This window comes from Stegodyphus dumicola, chromosome 10 (genome assembly GCF_044657685.1).
Source record: "Stegodyphus dumicola isolate Sdum_Otavi_A_Nest chromosome 10, ASM4465768v1".
Classification (NCBI taxonomy): Eukaryota; Metazoa; Arthropoda; class Arachnida; order Araneae; family Eresidae; genus Stegodyphus; species Stegodyphus dumicola.
Window position 1 is genome coordinate 18077866 of NC_140777.1, and position 20893 is coordinate 18098758.

The 20893-nt window shown below is 31.1% G+C and overlaps 1 protein-coding gene across 3 annotated transcripts in view; it reads left to right on the forward strand.

The window, feature by feature from the left end:
- The window catches only part of f (espin protein forked), a 487643-nt gene that overhangs the window by 118254 nt on the left and 348496 nt on the right, over positions 1–20893 (forward strand). The window contains exon 1 of one of the 3 annotated variants that reach the window (XM_085824684.1): positions 13920–14218. The exons of the other annotated variants lie outside the window; for them this stretch is intronic. Coding sequence (XP_085680810.1) covers positions 14188–14218 — 31 coding nt within the window. The 5' untranslated portion in view covers positions 13920–14187. Of the gene's footprint in view, positions 1–13919; positions 14219–20893 lie in introns of those variants that run through there. 3 annotated transcript variants of the gene reach the window in all.

Here is a 20893-nt window from a genome sequence, read left to right on the forward strand (position 1 = left end):
TACAAAAAGTTATTAGTAATTCTTTTTATTTACTCCGGATATCTGATTTTGTAACTGCTATTTCTACTGAATAATAATAAATGGATCCTTTTTTTAACAAAAAACTTATCGTCTGATTATTTAAGCTACGACTAAAGCTGATACATCACATATATATATTTGTAATAATAAAATTCCATAGTCAAGAATACACTTAAAATTCTAACTGTATGTTCTTTCCATTTTTAATGGCGACGTTCTCTTATTTGAAAGTACGTGGAATTAAATTCACAGCCCCGTAGTCAAGTTGTTTTTCCCGCCTTTTCTACACGTACAGTTATAAAATGTTCTGGAAATATTTCAAGCGAACTGGATTGGCTGACGTCATTTCTTGGAAGCTCCGCCGTTCCAGAGGCTATAAAAAGACTCGCAAAAGAATATTGGGGCTTTTTCTTAAATGTCACGATGCAGTAAACTTCATACAAAATGTTATTAGTAGTTCTTTTTTATTTACTCCGGATATCTGATTTTGTAACTGCTATTTCTCCTGAATAATAATAAATGGATCCTGTTTTTTAAACTTATCGTCTGATTATTTAAGCTACGACTAAAGCTGATACATCACGATTATACATATGTATATACATGCCAACATTTAACTCTGTGTCGGGAATTCTAAAGACATGTTCATTTTAAATAATTTGAGATTTCGTTGCTCAATTTTATGCAGCCTAAGTGAGAAGAAATTGATCTTAAGTAATAAAGTTAAAAAGACAAAAAAAAAGTTGTGTCAGCAAGACAGAGTCCAAGAGCAAATAAACAAAGTCAAGCTCTACGAGAGCCTAAAAAACCTTAACAAACCCCATAGTGCAACGATAAAAATCTGAACCCTTTCAGATTTCTTTTCCTTTCCTTTAAAAAAAAAAAAAAAAAAAAAAGAGTAAATTCTCAAAAAAAAAAAACGTTTTCCCAATTCAGAGCTAAAGGTTCAAACATTCCGGTAGAATGCGGAAATTCCGAAGCAAGAAAGGAAGAGTACGGCCTCTTCCACGACCCTGGAAAGGAAAGAGAAAAATCATTCTGTCAGATATCAACATTCCATCCATAGGCCCCTTCCACTTAAATGACAAGTGGACATTTTTCTTGAAAAATCGGTTTCACCTTTCATCGAACAAAGAAAACAATCCGTCCGATAGTGCATAACAATCCCCAATCTCGAACTATTCGCTGTTCGAAAATGGCAATTCGAATCCGGGACAAAGTCTGCGAAAATCGTTGCTCCCGAATCACCATCCCTTCCTGGAAGTGAAATATTTATCTTGTTTTTCGTCACATAGCCGTTGTAGTTGTCACATGCGTGTTGTTCTCCTACATGCACCCATCAGTTATGTTTTATTCCGGTATGCATGCATCCATTCATTCACTTACCTCTGGCTACTCGTTTTATTCCCTCGGGGGCGGCAAAATAGGTGGAAGTGGAGTTTTTCAAAAGCATTGTTCCAAATTTTATTTATTTATTTATTTATTTTCGAATCTTTTGTGAGTTTGTTTTGTTCCTCGTCTGTTAAATTCCGGACATGAACAACGTCCTGTTCTAATGTTCCTCCCTCGCCGTGCAGGGGTGTCGTCTGGTACCTTTGTGGAGTTCGGTGTTTCCTGCATGTACAGTCATAGAGTTGGTAGTAATTAGCGGAGCTGCAAAAGGAAATATCTATGCTGTAAAAAGCGACTGACCTCAGTCATGATGCTATATCTCAGACATGAAAGATACTATATATAAATCTAATATATATCTTAAGTATAATAATAACTAAGAATAAGCTAATTTTACGTAACTTTTCCAGTTTTCCAAAGGAAATTTTCGAAGTTGGACAAAACAGGAAAATAAATAATGTAACCTCCTTTCTTCTACACTTGCTGAAAAAAAATTACATATATTTGTATTTTACAATTACAAACGTACTTATTTCTTACTACAGTTTGACACTTGATGGCATTTTAAGTCTCATAAAGTTTGTAAACTTCGAGAAAAATAGCTAAAAACTCTCTCTGTAATGGACTTCTTTTCTCAGATTTATTAATTTTCAACTACGAAAAACACTGTTTGCATATACATATACTCCCAAACAAAATGATTATTTTTACTGCAAAAAGTTGTAACAGAATGTTTTTTAAGACCAAAAGGCGTCAGCCCAGAATTTTGTTTTGGCATTTTGCTTTGATTCACTTTTCAAACTGTTGCCACCAAATACTACAGCCCTGTATTATATTTAAAGAAATTAAATAATGAAGAATCTGCATAAATATATGTATTTTTCTCGTATTGCGATAAAACAACGGTACCTAGAGCCGTCAAAGTATGGATAATGTAGTCCTCCACTCTAATAAGGGTATCTGGAAGCCCTAATTTGGAATTTGTTTTATTATCTATTTGATATTTTATCAGACGTTAAAGAATTTTTGATTAAGAAACTCAACGATTTCAAAGCGAGGAATGGCAACACTATACGGAAAACAAAACAAACAAGCAAACAAAATTATTTCCAGCGTGCGAGACTGTGTATCAGAAATTCTAAGGATATGCTCGTTTTAAAATTATTTTGAGATATTGCTGTTGAACTGAATTTTATGATTTAAATGCGAATAACATATTTAATAAATAAAGGTCGCACACAAAACGTCAAAAAACGTTCCTTGGGGCATAATGTAAAATCTGAAAAGGTTTCAGATTTTCATTAATTCATATTTCATAAAACTTGCAATTTTTTTTGACAAAAAAGTACTAACAGATTGTATGATTTTTCTCTTCTCTCTCTTTTTTTTGGGGGGGGGAGCAAGTTAAATTAATTAAATCTGTATCTTCACATCCTTGAATAAGATCTGCGTTGGCATTAGCTGCATTTTTAGGTTTTCTGCTGCTTTATTCACTGTTCAAGACAGTCGACATTCGGTAAAATATGAGATGTTATTCTCAATTTTAATTCACAAACTCTGCTATTTAAATACTGCTCGAAATAAAATACTTCCAAGCGACACATAAAATATTTAACTTTCAAATTTAATCCGTTTGCTGAATATAACAAACTAATAAGGGATTTAAAAGCAAATAAACTCATTCCTTAATATTTTTCCTACGTTTTAATAGGATTAATTTGAGTAAAAATGCCTTTAAATCCTGATATGTCTAATTAGGAATATAAAATAGTATTTTTATAAAATGACCCTAGCTGGACTGATTAAAATAATTATATATATATATATATATATATATAATGATTTTAATTTTATATATATATATATAATGTATCAGCTTTAGTCGCAGCATAAATAATCAGACGATAAGTTTAAAAAACAGGATCCATTTATTATTATTCAGGAGAAATAGCAGTTACAAAAATTCAGATATACGGAGTAAATAAAAAGAATTACTAATAACTTTTGTATGAAGTTTACTGCATCGTGACATTTAAGAAAAAGCCCCGATATTCCTTTTGCGAGTCTTTTTATAGCCTCTGGAAAGGCTGAGCTTCCAAGAAATGACGTCAGCCATTCCAGTTCGCTTTAAATATTTCCAGAACATTCTATAACTGTAGGTGTAGAAAAGGCGGGAAAAACAATTTGATTACGGGGCTGTGGATTTAATTCCGCGTACTTTCAAATAACAGACCATCGCCATTAAAAATGAAAAGCACATACAGTTAGAATTTCAAGTGTATTCTTGATTATGGAATTTTATTATTCCATATATATATATATATTATTTTTCATGATAACTGTTTTAGGCGGCTGGCTGAGCAAGCGACTAATTTCTAAGAATGTAGAAAACTTAGAACCAATTGAAGAAACACCCACCAAAAGATTGTGTGTAGAATAATATACAACCAACTCACCAATTTTCCCAGACATAATCTTTAACAAACACATCTAACGAATGACTCACCTTTACTTTTTTTTAATTCTAATTTTTTATTTTTTTATTTCTACCTAATTTTCCCACTCAGTTGCATAACAGTATGTTTATTTTATTTATATATTTTTTAAATGTCTAGCCAGTAGCTGAAAAAAAAAAAAAAAAAAAAAAGAAAAAAGAAAGAAAGAAGCTTAACTAGCCGGGTGTCTGCGATGATGTTGGGTGGGTGAAGGTGAGGACGGGGGATTGCTGGGGCTTTGCGTTCGGTGATTGTGGGGGGGGGGAAAAATTCGTTAACCTTGGAACAAAAACGAAAGGTTTGTGAGTATTAAATTAAAGCTAATCGTGGGATTTTTCCTCGTGCTGCTGCTATTCGGATGTACGTGTCCATTGTTTTGGGTTTTACGAACTTGTCCGTTAAAAAACACGAGGAAGCTCGAAGAGAACAAAGAAATGTTTAACAATAATAGTAATATTATGTACTTTATGAGTACGGTTAAGGTGAATTTGGAATGTGGGTAATAATCCCTCTAATACACAGCAGCTGCCTGTGTATTCTTAAACATATAAAGGGGAGTATTAGATTTGTATCTAATTATTTCGAAAACATTTCCTTTTCTTTTTATCTTTCTCTCTCTTTTTTTTTTCTTTGTTTGCAACGTGCATAAAATCTTGGAGAAAGTAATTGAACTAACCAATAAAAGTGAATGTCTTCAGAATAGATTGTAAATTGAGCGTTTAGCGGATTATTTAAACTGTAATAAAAGCGTGCAAAATTAATTGTTAAATTTATTGATTTAGGGATTTAGGATTATACAGTCAAAAGTCGTTAATCAGGACTCGTCGGGACTTCGGAGGTTCCGGATTATCGATTTTTCCGGATTATAGATCATCAGTTTAAATCTTGTAAAATGACATGCAGAAATTATAAAATTAAAAATATGAAACCGTAATTTACGAAATAAAGAACAATTATGATCTAAAGGGTATCAAAATTTACAAAAAAAAAAAAGCTTAATATTTATTTGTTTACTTTATTAAACATTTCTTTCAATGTAAGTTGTTTAAATTGCTTCATTTTTTATGTGATAATACATTCTCTTTAATTCCATAAACAGACATAATTTCTTGTTCAGTTACAAAGTTCCGCTGTTCAAGTCCTATAATTGCTGTGTCGAGAATACCGACTAATTTGTCAATCGAAATTTTTTCGTTTTCAATAACCTCTGTCACTTTCTTCGCTATCGGAAGCGAATTATAATGAAGAGGAACTTGATTTAAATCATATCAAAGACTGAGTACATCGAGATGAAATACTACATTTAGTAAAGAATTATAAGCCAAATAAAATAAAAACATCTGCCATGAAGATAAGGATAGTGCTGACAGATCAACTTTCAATTCATTGCGCGCTGTGTCGTTTCCCTCCCCCGCAGAGCAGCGTGAAATTGATAAACATATTTCGGAATGATTAGATAATCAAAGGATATATGCCTTTATCCATTTTTTGCAGCAATTCCACTTTTTGTTTAATGGAATGTTTAATGGAAAGATACTTTCGCTTTGTATATCCTTTACATATTAGTAAATATATATCGGAAATTCTATTTGAAATAATCGAAAGTTCAAGTTACTTTTATAAAATTGCTCTAACAGTCTGCAAAAAATAATAAGTCGGATCCAACTCGAAGATTAAGGAACAACGCAATCTGCAACATTAACTGAAATACATAATTAGATAATTTTAGCTTAGCCTATCCTGTCCGTTATAAATTAAACGCGCATTCGTAAACGTATTTTGCGCACGTGCACACGCAAATTCGCAGCCGTAAAGGTCTTACGCGCATGCGTGAACGCGACGCATTCGCAGAAAGTTTGTAGCTTTGAGGTCCGGATTATAGATCATTCCGGATTATGGGTGTCCGAATTAACGACTTTTGACTGTATAAGCAAAATTAAATGACAGTCTATGTGAGCCACTTATTTTTTATTCACATATCTGTTTAACGAACAAGCTAAGGAAATCAGAATTTTGCTCTTTACACCATCAAATACAGGTGGAGAAGGAACAGTCTGGCTGTTTGGGAGTTTTGTTTTCGTGGTTTCATGTATATTATTTGTCAGTTTCCCTTAGAAATTTCTCCACGAAGGCGTCCCTTCCCTTAGGAAAATAGCTCTAATGCGCTTTGCCATAATGAGCTAAACCAAACCATATAATACCAATTATAGAAGTGTTTTAAATGGCGAAAATACTCTAGATTTAGCGGCGTCAAATTTAAAACAAAAAACGTTTTCTGACAAAAAATGGCATTTAGTTTCTGATGCGGTCTTCCAATTCCTATCCTTTGGGACAGTTTTATATTCCATACGAAAAATAAAATAAAATTATAAGAAGATTGATTCTCGTACTACAAAAACCAGGATATATTAATTTCAAAATTTGCAGTTTTTGTTGTCATTTTGTATTTGCTTTGAGGGCTTGGTTAATTAGGTTAGACTAATTCGTGGAAGTAAGTTTAGGCCGTACAAGGAAGTCATGTGGTATCCACATCAGATGTTTTTCGTACTTGTCAGAAGATAAAATACCTCAGTTACGAACTTTTGCAGTAAGAATTATCGCTTTGTCTGGAAATACAGTTATATGCGAACAGTTTCCCTCCCACGCAGTTGAGAATTCGTAAGTCTAAAAAATCTGATGTTTACACCACATGACGTCCTTGTACGGAATATTAAATTATACGCATTTTTTCTTGCATTTCATTTAAACTTATTGGATTGAATTAAATCTACTTCGCCGACAGCGCATAAACCACAATAGAATAAATGCATTCTTTAAAATTCATTTTGTTTACCATAGCGACACTCTGGCGCTAGGTTTACTTAACAGTATTATATTTCGTTCATATTATAACTCAGAATGCACAAAATTTATATCATTTAAAGAATTATCGAATCGTTGCCACACGTACTATTCAAATACTAAAATAAATCTAGAATCATGTATAAAAGAAATTAAGAAAACAAAACAAAAAAGAAACAGTTTTTTACAGACGATACAGTATTTCTCATTCAATTAATTCAGTTTTCACTTCGCGACAAGGCAAAATACATAAAAACTCAAAATATCTGTATTAAAAATTACGAAGTAAATCTTAAACACTTATTTCCTCGAAAAAATTCCAGAAAGTATTAAGCATGATTTAATTCGCAATAATAAATGAAGACTTTATCTTTGTTATTGCGAAGCTTAGTCTCTCTAGATTGGCAACAAATCTACTATTCTGCTGTTTCAAATGTAAACAAATATGTCCGCCATATTATTTAAAAATTAGGCTTAACCGCACTTAAACGGCTTTTAAATTGTTAATAATTGTACAAATATTGCTTGCAGATTTGCTAAAGGCATAAAAACCTTAACCGGAAGATAAGAACAACATAATTCAATCATTTTTAAAGCAAAAAATGCACAATTTACAAACATATAAGAGTAAAAAAACTGAGATCACTGTGCCGGGTAACAGAGTGGATATAAATATATTTATGTATGTTTGGTGCTGTCGATAGCAACCAAAATATGAGGTGCACATCTACATGTTATAGCAGTCCTATATACAAAATTTCAACGTTCTGAGGCTACTCGTTTTTGAGTTATGCGAGATAAATACATACGTACGTACAGACGCCACGAAAAATTCTCTTCAGAATTCATTTTAAAGCAGTTTTATAATTTTTTTGGAGGAAAAGAGTCTTATATTCTGTCCTTACGTACAGATGTCACGCAAAAACATCGTTAAATTGCATTCGATAGCGGTCAAAATGGATATTTTCGTTGAAATATGCTGCCTGAAACTTTTCGCGATTACAATACTTCCTTTTTACTTCGTAGAAGGAAGTAAAAAGGAACGAGACTGATTGATGAGCATGTACTGTTTGTTAGTGAGATAGTTTCTAGTTATTTTTCTACAAAATTTACCAAAATCGTCAAGGTGTTGTAGTTGAAAACTGTAGTAAGAAGTAAAAATGTTAATTTTTTACGAACAAATATTTGTATGCGTAGGAAAATATTTAATAATAAATAATAAAAAAGATTGAAAGATTTAAACGTAATATATATATATATATATATATATTTGAGATAAATTTTAATCTGAAGATTTACTATCTCGCGTGCTGGAGCTGTCAATATATTTGAATTACAAAGTGTACCCAACAGAAATTTCTTGCAATTAACAATTTTTAGATTTAAGGCAGTAAATAAATATAAATTGGAATTTTTTTTCTTTGCGTCATTATTATTGCTATTTAATTGCGTATGTTATGATAAATATTTGGTAGATAACATTTTAAATTTAGTTAAAAAGTCTTTATTTTTGTTAAAAAAAATCGCCCGTAGTTACTTTCAGATTGTACATTCTGCCCTCATGCCGAATTGTAGATTCCACAATTTGAGTTTGCACTGGCTACACATTCACTTTCTCGAATTATTTATGGATGACCGAAGGCCTAGGGAGTAGCAGAGACAACAAGAAGAAAGGGCGAGATTGAAGTTACGAGAAGTAGAAATGAGGATACCTTATTAGATATTGTGATGTTAGTATTACCATATACATTTTTATTGGAATGTACATGTTTCTTTGAAGAAATATTATTAGAATAGTTACCTGTAGTTTATTGATAAATAATTTTGATTTGTTACTACAACCGCGTTATTCAGAAAATAAATTATTCACATATTATTCCCTTCTCGATTTTCGGACGAAAAAAAATTGGTTTAAAAAAACAATAACTTAAAAAAAAAAAAAAAAAATTTGGAAGATTTCAGATTTTATATAACGTTTTGTGCGTTACCTTTACTTATCATGTTCTTCGTACTTAAACTATAAAATTCAATTCAACAGCAATATTGCAAAATAATTTAAAAAGAGCATATCTTTAGAATTTCCGATCCACAGTCTCGCGCGCAAGAACTAAATTTTTTCCCCCTTTTTTTTTTCTTTTCTTTTTTTTTTTTTTTTCCCCGTACAGTCTCGCTTTGAAATCGTTGAGCTTGTTAATCAAAAACTCGTAAATGCTTTACAAAATATGAAATAGATAATAAAACAAATCCCAAATTGGGGCTTCCAGATGCCCATATTCGAGTGGAGAGGTAACGTTATTCCAAACTGGATAGCTCTAGGTACTGTTGTTTTATCACAGTGCGAGAAACATACATACATTTATGCAGATTCTTCATTATTCGATATCTTCAAATATGATGCAGGGCGATAATATTTGGTGGCAACAATTTAAAAACTGAAACGTCGTTTATAGTGAAACTACAAAATGCCGAAACGAAATTAATAGCCCTTTTGGGCTAAAAAGGAGTCAAAAACACGTGATGATGTTACGATGAATACGGTAATAAAAAAGAATATTTTTTCAGCCCTTGATTTTAATTGTTAAGAACTGCGAAGAAAGAAAATAGAGTATTCTTTTGAAAATTCCTTAAAAATTTTCTACCTTTTCCTTAATGCTCACGGCCAAACTTTACTTTTATTCAATTAGCAACGCTAAAGCAGCGATGAGATTAAAAATAACTTCCTTTTCCTCCTCAAGTACCTCGACTGCGCTTCATTGTCGATTAAGTCTTTTATATTCCACATTTGCATGTCAACTATTATCCAATGCTTCCCACAAAAGGAACGCGCCATTGAATCATTGTCCATCTTCAGTCCTGGGAAAGAAAGTAAAAAGGTACCAAATTGTGAAACACTAGAAGCATTTTACAAAAACTCGGACAATGTCGTCCCATTGTTTTCCATCCAGAAATAAAGGGGGGAAATAAATAAAATAACAACAATCTAACTCTCGTGACGTTTCAATTGCTAACTCATCTGCATCTTCGTCAAGATGGCTTTCTCCCCAGTTGTTCCTTGACATTGAACTACTCGGCACAGAGGAGTTAGTTAACCAATAGCAGGAGGTCAAGTCGAATTGTTCTACGGTTCAGCGCACGCGCAGACCAGCCACGCATGGTTCCGTCACAGACGCTTCAGTAGGGTTACCACCGGGTCTCACGCTACGATTGGAGTTCGTCTGTCGTCCGCGTTGGATCATCTCGCGGCTCTTGTTTTGGTTTCAGAGCGTCGCTTTCGCTTTTAAAAAGGCAGCCAAAATTTGATTTCACAGTGCTCCTAAAATAATCTTCCATGATCTCGAAAGGCAAAACTCATATCCTCTTAGTGAATAACGTTTTCCGAAAAAGGAAGACGCTAACTAATTTTATATTTTTATCTTAAAATAAAAAAATCGCAGGATTTTATCTTGAAGCTTTACACTTTTTTACTTTAAAATAAAAAATTAACATAGCTTTATTTTAAATTTATATTTTTATTTTAACAGTTAAAAAATATACTTTAGTTTTTAGCTTAAAGCTTTATTGGTTTATCTTAAAATTAAAAATCTATCTTAATTTTTTATCTTAAAAGTTTGTATTTTAATCTTTAAAACAAAAAACAAAAAACATTTTTATCTTGAAATTTTATATTTAAAATAAAAAATACTGTTTTTTATCTTAAAGATTTATATTTTTATTTTAAAATATAAAATTAGCATAGTTTTTAGATTTATATTTTTATCTTAATTAAAAAATATAGCTTAGTTTTTAGCTTAAAGCTTTTGTTTTATCTTAAAATTAAAAATGTATCTTATTTTTATCTTAAAGCTTTATGTTTTATCTTAAATTTCCAAATTTACACAACCCCATGTTCTTTATTAACAATTTATAAATCAGTGCGTTGAGGGAATAAAAAACAAAATTGCATGTCGCCATCATATTTTAACACTTGGAGGTTCTTGTAATCTACGTAATGTAAGATATTAAAGATATACGTAATACAAGATATTACTTAAAGTTAATATTAAAAGCTATATTAAGGGCGTATTCTAATTTGAAAGGTTGCAAAAATTGGAAAATCCTAGGACTTTTAATTCAATAAAATAAAATAATTAAATTAATATAATTAATATAAAATAGTAAAATTAATGTACAAAAAATTATAAAATTTTTTTTTAAACTATTTAATCTTTCTCAAAGAGCATCCGAAGAATTTTCAACAGAACTATGTGCCTGAATTACATGTGAATGACTATGAATTCTTGAAATAATTTTAAAACAGTATAAATAAAAATTAATTTAATTAAAATTTATTGTTAGTTTTTTAAAAGTCAAGTAAAGTAAAAATTTTAATCATCAAGATATAATCAGCTCCGACGAGATCCTAAAATTACTGAAAAAACAAACATTATAAATAGAGTTATAGAGTTAGAAAGTTAAAAAAAAAAAAAAAAAAAAAAAAAAAAAAAAAATTACGTAATAAAAGCAATGTGCTAAATAAAAATTATATTAATTCCGGACCAAAGAAAGAGCATAGTTGCTAAAAAACTTTGTAAACCAAAAATTAATATATTTTAAGTAAACATAAAAGTAAATACACATTTTAGCATTCTGCGCGACTTTAACAGTTTATTATCATAATCTGAGGTTTCTAAACTTTTGTTTAATGATATACTCAGTGGGTCATTTTTTGTTTTTTAGTCCTTTATTTGCGAATTTAATAGAAAAGATATCGTTGTATTTGTTAAGTCAATATAGTTTCAATTCTGTGAAAAATTCAACACATATTTGATATAGAAATGCATTCTTCAACGTCACTACGTCTGGTGAATAGTCAAATAATAATAATGATAAGTAACAATGCGAAAGCTACTTGTTTTTTCGAATAATCGTGGCCCACCAGCGGCCGAGCGGTAAAGTCGCTGAACACTGGTAGTTCGGTCCGAGGTTCGAATCCCGCGAACGGGCTGGCTGCATGGGTGTTTTCGAGGTTTTCCTCATGTGTAACGTGTATACGAGCCAGTTTCCCTTAAAAAGTCCTCCACGAAGGCATCCCTCCCCTTAGGCAGATAGCCCTAGTGTGCTTTGCCATAATTAAATACACCACACCACCACGAATAATCGTGACTGCACGGTGGATTTGACAGCAGCTGGAATATCTGGATTACAGTTAAAATGAACGTGTATCTTCGAAATATTTAAAACGTTTAAAGAAAAGTTTCGTATGAAAACCATGTGGCAATTTTAAAACCAAAGGCAGCTCTAATTTTTTTCGCTGAGGATTTTGTAGCATTTACTGCAACTAATAATAGTAGCTTTTCAAATACAGTTTGCAAATAGATGTAGCTATAGACGCGTTTTAAAAAGATGAAAATGGTTTACCGTATCCCCCTCCCAATACATTTTTTTATCGAGAAGAAAAAATTATTCGAATAATTTAATTTTCCACGGACACAGTTACGAAAAGAACGTAACAAATGAAAAGTAGATATAAATTAACTGCAGGTAACTATAACAATATTACTTCTTTAAAAGCAACCTATATTCACATAAGAATACATTTTAAATAAAAAAGATTCTGAAAGCTTTCAGATTTTACATTATGCCCAAAGGGGCGTTTTTTTAACGTTTTGTGCGTTACCTTACTTTATTAAACATCTTGTTCTTCGCACTTGAACCATAAAATTCAGTTCAACAGCAATATCGCAAAATATATTTAAAATGAGCATATCTTTAGAATTTCCGTAGAATTTTCTTCCTTTAGAATTTTCTCAACTGTTGAGTTTGCTAATCAGAAATTCTTTAGTGTCTGACAAAATATGAAATGGATAATAAAACAAATTTCCAAATTAGGGCTTCCAGATATTCAAAATTTGATGTCTTCAGGTACCGTTGTTTTTTTACAATGCCAGAAACATACATACATCTATGCAGATTCTTCATTATTAAATTTCTTTAAATATAATACAGGGCTCAAATATTTGGTGGCAACAATTTGAAAAGTGAAGTGCCGTGTATAGTGAATCCTTGCAAAATGCCCAAACGCAATTAATAACCTTTCTGGGCTAACAATAATTAGATGAAATTTTGAATTAAATAATTTCTTTAGAATATATCTAAATAGTTATTTTTACTGCTTCACCCATTGTATAAATTTCATAGCAAAATAAATAAATAAATAAACTTAAAAATCGTATCTATTTGGAATTAAAATAACAAAGTTTATTAGTGAAGTAAATATCATATTAGCTGTGTTCGCCAGACAGTATAGAAGGAAGTTTTTACCAGTCTTTTAAAACATCATCATCATGCTGGTTTTGTTATTATTTTTTTTATTTTATTATTATTATTATTTTTTTTTCCAAAATATAAATCAGAAAAACAAAAAGACCATAAATGAGGTGGTTTTAAAGGGCGTCATTGATTATCAAGGAGTTGATAGCCGAATATGAACGGCCAATTAATCGACATAACTAAGACTGATTGAATTGATTAAAAAAAGTATTAAGAAAACTGATAATTAATTGTTTGTGATATAAAGCCATATCATGTAGTAGGGAAGAAATCATATAAGAGGAAAATGAGCTGAAGTTATTTAATATGTTCTAAAAATCAATACATCTTTAAATGTACAAATTATTTACGCAGTAAGTGCCCCCCCCCCGAAAAAAAAAAGAAAAGAAGAAAAGAAAAGAAAACAATAAACAGGTTGAATATTTTCGAACAAGGGGATTTAAGAATTAAATTAGGAAATTTTGTATCAAATATTAAAAAGAAAAATAAAATAAATTGAAAACTTTTCCGAAATATATCTATTTGTTGTCTTTATTATAAAAATTTGTTATTTAAATTATTTAAGTACATTTATTTGCATTATGATTACATTATATATTGTATGCTGTATATTATAAAGAAAAATATATAAGTGGGTCGATGAAGAAAGCCATTCTTTCAAACGGGGCCGACACAAGAAAATAGTTGGGAATCCCTTATAGCTATGAACTTCATTAAAAAGAAAGCCAAATAAGTGCAATACAGCCAAATATTACATCCCCTCTGCGCCAAATAGTCAATCCCTCACTGGTTGCAGTGAAACTTTCCGTCGTTTTCAAATAGCCCGTCGGTGACAGTGGCCTAACCTATGTCAATAAAACATTTCCACGGAAAGGCAAGCTGTGTTTTTTTTTTTGCTCATTTTTCTAAAGCATTTTACTGTTAATATTCAGTACCTGTATGAATAAATATGACGTCACTGCAAAACAGTATGGATATTTATAACTTTATTTTTCATGGATATGCTTTAACATATGGATAATAAAAATACAGTCATTCATGTGATTCTGAATACCTCAAAAACTGGTGGCTCCCAATTGGATTATTGTGTTTTTTCGATGTTCATTTTGTTTGGATTACTAAGAAAACAATGAAGGCCATCAAAAACATGAAGAAAATAGGTGAGTTTTTTCCTATAAAAATATCAAAATAAATTTTGCCCGATTTAAAACAGTTCACATGTACAACATTAGCGTGTGGAAGTTTTTTTTTAAATTATTTCCTTTACTCAAAGTCACTTGCAGATGTAAATTTACAGTTATTCCTCCAAACCCCCGGCCTCCGGATTTTATTGCGGTTTTGGGATTTTTTTTTTAAACTCCAGTCATAATATTCTGTAACTTATTTTTCCTTTCAAAAGAATTTTGAAGATCTTCTTTTAATTAATTACAGTTTACTCTAAATCAGAGTTTCCCAAGATAAAGAGTTAATTTAGAATCCGTGGGGGTCCATAAAATTTTAAAAGGGGTCAAAGATGATAAATGGATTGACAGCCAAATATACTTTGGCAATTTATTGGCATATTCAAAATCCCATTGATTTCAAAAAAATTATTATTGAAATTCGTATTTAATTGGTTATTATAATTGTTAATTCATAAATCTGTATCATGTAAAATAAATGTACGGGAAAAATGCCCTAAAATTATTTAATATATTTTTTAAATCGTTGTTTTTTAAATAAAGAAATTTTTTATGTATAATAAGCCCAATATTAAAAAAAAGTGCAAGAAAACACAATTAGAAAAAAAAAAAAAAAAAATGAGGTTGAGAGAAAAGAACGTTTAACTATAATGGGGGGAAAAACAGGTTGAATATTTTGAACAAGGTGATTTAAATCTGAAAAAACAACTTTGTGCCAAACATTAAAAAACTTGCATCAATATATCAAGCACAACCATCCCATTAACTAAAATTCAACTTTTGTGCAATTAGAAACTGCGATATTTGTTTACATTTCTTTCTTAAGATTAAAAAAAAAATAATACAAAAAATAATTAAACTTAAATCTAATAAACATTTTCTGAAAACTTTTCTTCGTATTCGTATTTTAATCTTTATCATTCAGTTATTTATGCGCAATGGTTTTTATTATGATTACATTGTAAAATATAGTGAAAAATGTATGCAGTCTATCAAGAAAATCGTCCTTTTAAAAAGAGGTCGATGCAAGATAAAGATTGGGAACCGAACTTTAAATGTTTTTCTAAAACTTATTATGTAGTTTTCCGATGAAGTAATTAATTTTTCTGTATATTATTAAATTCACTAAATAGTATATTTTTTTAATTTCATTTTTGATAAAATGACAATGTAGTTCTTTCAAAATGTTGCTTAGAAATTTATCAATCAGATATTAAGTCACGTTCTTTTTAAAAAGAGGAAGAAGCAATTTTTCAAGTTCGACAGTAAAATTTTGGATTAAGCCAAAGAAATAAAATTCAACGACTTAACTCACTAAGTTAATCAGTAATACTCTCTCCTAATCAAAAAAAGCTGGAGAAAAATTAGTTTGATAAGATAAGACAACTCCTACACTTCAACTTCTTCTATTCGATTATTTTTTTACTTTTTACCTATTATTCTTTTACCTTTTTTGGGGGAGGGAAATGTCAAATATTTCTTGTCATAAAAATTTGAAATTAATTGTAATATATATACGTGAGAGGGCTAAGTAACTCTTTAGTACAATGAATCAATAAATACTTAAATTAAAACACATACTTTACTGTGCATGAACACACAGAAAGTACCAATACAGCAGACCGCTAAAATCATTAGGATAAAATTCTTGTCGATGCCAATTCTAAAAGGATATTTTTTAAAATATGTAATGTTGCCATTTGATGTCTCTAGGTTGTTTCTTCACAGTGCGAGAAACATACATACATTCATGCATATTCTTTATTATTTAATTTCTTTAAATATAATTCAGAGCTCTAATATTTGGTGGCAACAGTTTGAAAAGTGAAACGTCACAAAATACCGGGACGAAATTATTAGCCATTATGGGCTAACGCCCTTTTGGCTAAAAATTTTTTCCAAGTTTGTAAACACGAAATCAGATTCTATTGCTCAGTTCGATTTTAATCAATGCAATTGCTGCGCGTGATGTAATGACGTAATTTTTATTTAATATTTGGCTTAAAACTGCTTAATTTAATTTTTAAATGACCTCGCTCAAAAATAAATTACCTCTCTCGCTTGTGTTGTTCGTGTTTTTTTATTGTATTTCTTTGTGTTCTTAGGTTTTACCTTTCTATACTGATGTGAACACCACTTGATCAATAGGATCAATTGTAAACAATAGGACCTTAATTATGCCGATCAATTGCTGGTGATTATTCCGTTGTCGACCTCAGTCGACCCCTTGATCTTTATTGACCTCTGCTTTCAATATCGTTGAGAACCTTTGTTTTAGATTTAAAAAGAATTTTGCTTAATTTTGAAAAATAAAAGCAGTATATATATATATATATATATATATATATATATAAAAAAAAAAAAAAAAAAAAAAAAAAAAAAAAACGCGTTATTTATGGAGTGACTCATTATTTTATAAAATTAATTTTCCTTTTAATTAGTAAGCATGAAAAAAATGTATGAAGGATGTCTTTAATTGAAATTACAGGCAAGTAATAATTATTCATTTGGATGATTTACTGCAAAAGGAAATATGTCCCCCCCCCCAACTTTCTAGCACCAGGGTTACTATTAGTCTCGATCGCCACTTTTTTGTCCTTATCACTTCTCAAATGAAAGGCTATTGTCACGAAATGTTATCATTATGTGTTATTTTTCACGAAATAAGATAGCAAATATTAAAAAAAAGATAGAAACACATAACACTGTATTGGGAACTCTAAAAATAGGTTGTTTTTAAGTATTTTGTGATTTTGTTGTTGAATGTTTCGGGGCGTAAGTGCGAAGAACATGGTATTTAATAAAGAAAATTAAAAACACAAAACAAAAGAAGGCCCACGAGCAGCTGAGCGGTAAAGTCGCTGAATACTGGTAGTTCAGTCTGAGGTTCGAATCCAGCGAATGGGCTGGCTTTTGTGGTTTCCCCATCTCTAACATGTATGCGAGTCAGTTTCCCTTAGAAAGTCCTCCTCGAAGGCATCCATTCCCTTAGGCAGATAGCCCCCCCCGTAGCTTTCAACGAAAGCATAAAGAATCCTTACAAATCCTCTGTGCGACGTTAAAATCTAAATCTTTTTTTGTTGCCAGGTCGTCGTGAAAGCGAGGTAGCGTAAGTCGAGAGCTACTTGTGTTAAAATACATTCATGACCTTAAGTTTCCAAAAGAAATATTTCTTTAAGAAAAATATTTTATTACGCAGCATTTAACGTTTGTCTATGGGCATTCTGATGACAATAAACTAATGATAATACTAAACGATGAGAAGCAATATCTTTCAAAACAGCAAGGGTACTGAACGCATTTAACAGAAGTACTACTACAAGAAACATATAAATAAGCACTTTCACCACATTTTAATTAGGAAAATGCAAAACCCTTTTTATAAGCGTGTTTCTACTTCGTTTTTATTGCAAAAGTTCATTTATGAATTCTCCGTAATGTTTCTGGAAATTATTTAACCATTACCGAAACTCTATTCTTCGCCAGGCATCCTTAATTGGAAGAAAGCATACCAGTGTAAAATTTGAAATCCAGCTAAAAAGCAATCTTCGTTTGTGGTAGAATGTTTTCAGGATTTTTTTTTTTTTTTTTTTTTTTTTTTTTTTTTTTTTTTTTTGTTTTTTTCTTTTCCAGCGGAAAAGGAAAAATTTCGCATAAGAATTTTTTTTATTTCCTGACGAAGAAAGCTCGCTCTCAAAATCCATATAGTTATTTCAAAATCTACCTGAGTACTTACGTATTAACGCAACCAGGCCAAAATTCGCATAAATCGCCAAATTTGGCGACCCTACTTACGGCAACCCTACGTGTTATACGTAGTTTTGTAAAAAGAATTTATTTGTAAAAAGAAAAAATAACACTCGGCGTGCACTATCACAGCAATGGGTTTTCGGCGGAATTTGCCGAGAAAAGAAAGAGACTTTTTTGGTTACTGTACCTAACAGAAGCGCCGTTACCCTCATGGAAAACATTTGCGAAAATATCAAGGAAGGAAGCATCATTTATTCGGATTGCTGGAAAGGATACAATACAAGTGAGTTCGAAAATGCTGGATTTCTGCATGGAACTGTTAATCACAAATATAACTTTGTAGATCCCAACACGGGCGTTCACACACAACATGTAGAGCGCATGTGGGCTCAGCCAAATGGCGCAACAAAAAACAGGGAGGAACATCCCGTCATCATCTTGACTCATACCTTATCAAATTTATACGGCACCAAGCTCAAGCTGTTAATGGCGAAGACGGTTTTCAATCAGTGCTAAAAGCAATAGCCAAAAGATTTCCGCCGAAAAAATAATTCTGCAACTTATTCAAATTCGAAACCGGAAGGGTTTAATTGCTATTTTATATTAAAAAAAAAAAAAAAAAAAAAAAAAAAAAAAAAAAAAAAAATCCGAAATGTTTCAGATTTTAAATTACGTCCAAAGGGGCGTTTTTTAACATTTTGTGTGTTACCTTTCTTTATTAAATATCATGTTCCTCGCACTTAAACCATAAGATCCAGTGCAACAGCAATATCGCAAAATAGTTTTTAAACGAGCATATCTTTAGAATTTCCGATACAGAGACTCACGCGCTGGAGATAAAAATGTTTTTTCTGCACAACGTTGCCATTGCTCGCTTTGAAATCCTTGAGTTTGTTAATCAAAAATTCGTCAAAGTTTTAAAAAATAGGAAATCGATCATAAAACAAATTTCAAATTTCAAATTTGGTCTTCCACATGCTCATATTCGTTGGAGGATTACGTTATTCAAAATTCGATGACTCTATGTACCGTTGTTTTATCACAATACGAGAAATATACATACATTTATGCAGATTTTTCATTATTTAATTTCTTCAAATATAATGCAGGACTCTAACATTTTGTGGCAACAGTTTGAAAAGTGAACCGACATTTATGAGTCCGACGCAAAATGCCAAAACGAAACTAATAGTCCTTCGGGATTCAAATCCCTTTGGACTAATAATATAAAAAACTGTATTAAAAATTATCTGTATTTAATAAATGTACATTTTCTTTCTATTCATACTTTTTTACTCAAACTTACAAATCGCGCCAACCTGGTTGCGATAATACGTAAGTGCCTCTACCTGAAATTGAGATTGCTTTATTGCCTAATTTTAAAGGGTTGACTGAAATCGAAACCAAGTTGTTTGGCGACTTAACCTCCCAATTGGCGATATTTCTGTCTCAATAAGTTTTATCTCAAACGAGCGTTAGCCCAGAAGGGCTATTAATTTCGTTTTGGTATTTTGCGTCGATTCACTATAAACGGCGAAGGTATTTTGCGTCGATTCACTATAAACGGCGAATCACTTTAAAACGTTGCCAACAGATATTAGAGCCCTGTATTATATTTAAAGAAATTAAATAATGAAAAATCTGCATAAATGTATGTATGTTTCTCGCATTGTACCTAGAACCATCCAGTTTTGAATAACGTACGTTTCCACCCGAATATGGGCGTCTGGAAGCCCGAATTTGGAATTTGTATTATTATCTATTTCATATTTTGTAAAAGTTTAACGAATTTTTGATTAACAAACTTGACGAATTCAAAGCGAGCAATGACAACACTGTACGAAAGAAAAAAAAAAATATCTTCAGCGCGCGATACTCTATCGGAAATTCTAAAGATATGCTCAGTTTAAAATTATTTTGTGATTTTTACTGTTGAATTGAATTTTATGGTTTAATTGCGAAGAACGTGATATTTAATCAATAAAGGTAACACAAATCGTTAAAAAAACGCCCCCTCGGAGCGTAATGTAATATCTGAAATTTCAGATTTTTGTTTTCGAATTTATGATTCTTTTGGCGAATTTATCTTTGAGTTGGCGACTTTAGTTTAAAAATTTATTCTATAATATTTTCAGGAGATTAACCGCAATTTTTATCTCAAAGTGAAGTATTTTCTATATTTTCGAATACAAAGGTACGGGACTTCTGCAAATTAGCAGCGTCTAGTGTAAATGCTTTACATTATTAATTTATGTTATCTTTTATTTATAAATGACGTGGAATATTAAGCCTAATATAATTACTTATAAATTTTTTTTTTTTTTTTTTCCCCACCAGATCCCTGTTTTGCAAGGAATATATAAAAAAAGCATTCGTTCAGGCATTAAAATTCTATGTCCATTCAAAACAAACGAAACGTCTCATTTAATAGATAGCAACATCTTCAGAATCTAAACTCGGTAATAAAACACATTCTTGTGTCGAGTTTATCACAATCGAAGCGTGGAAAGGATACGTTTTTATGATTCCCTTCATTAAGTTTTAAGTACATTAGCTCGATTGTTGATTGTTCTGTTAAGAAGACTGGATGTAAGGTAAACATGTTGTTATAAACATATTGTAAATGGCACTGGGTTCAAGTTTGAGGTTTAGATTCAATATGGCAGCAGTCTTAGTAGTTGGAAAAATTTGTCTTTATTGGAATTTTTGGAATGTTGTATTCATTGCAATAAGTTAGGAAGTGTAAGGAGTAAATAACTACATATAATGTAAGAGGATTTTCAAGTGGATTCATTCACGTAGTGATTATTTTCGTAACCCTCGTAAACTACCTGCAAAAGTCACGCCGAAAGTTTCTCTCCTAACTGTTAAACTTTATGCTCGCCTAATATGAGAACCGACTCA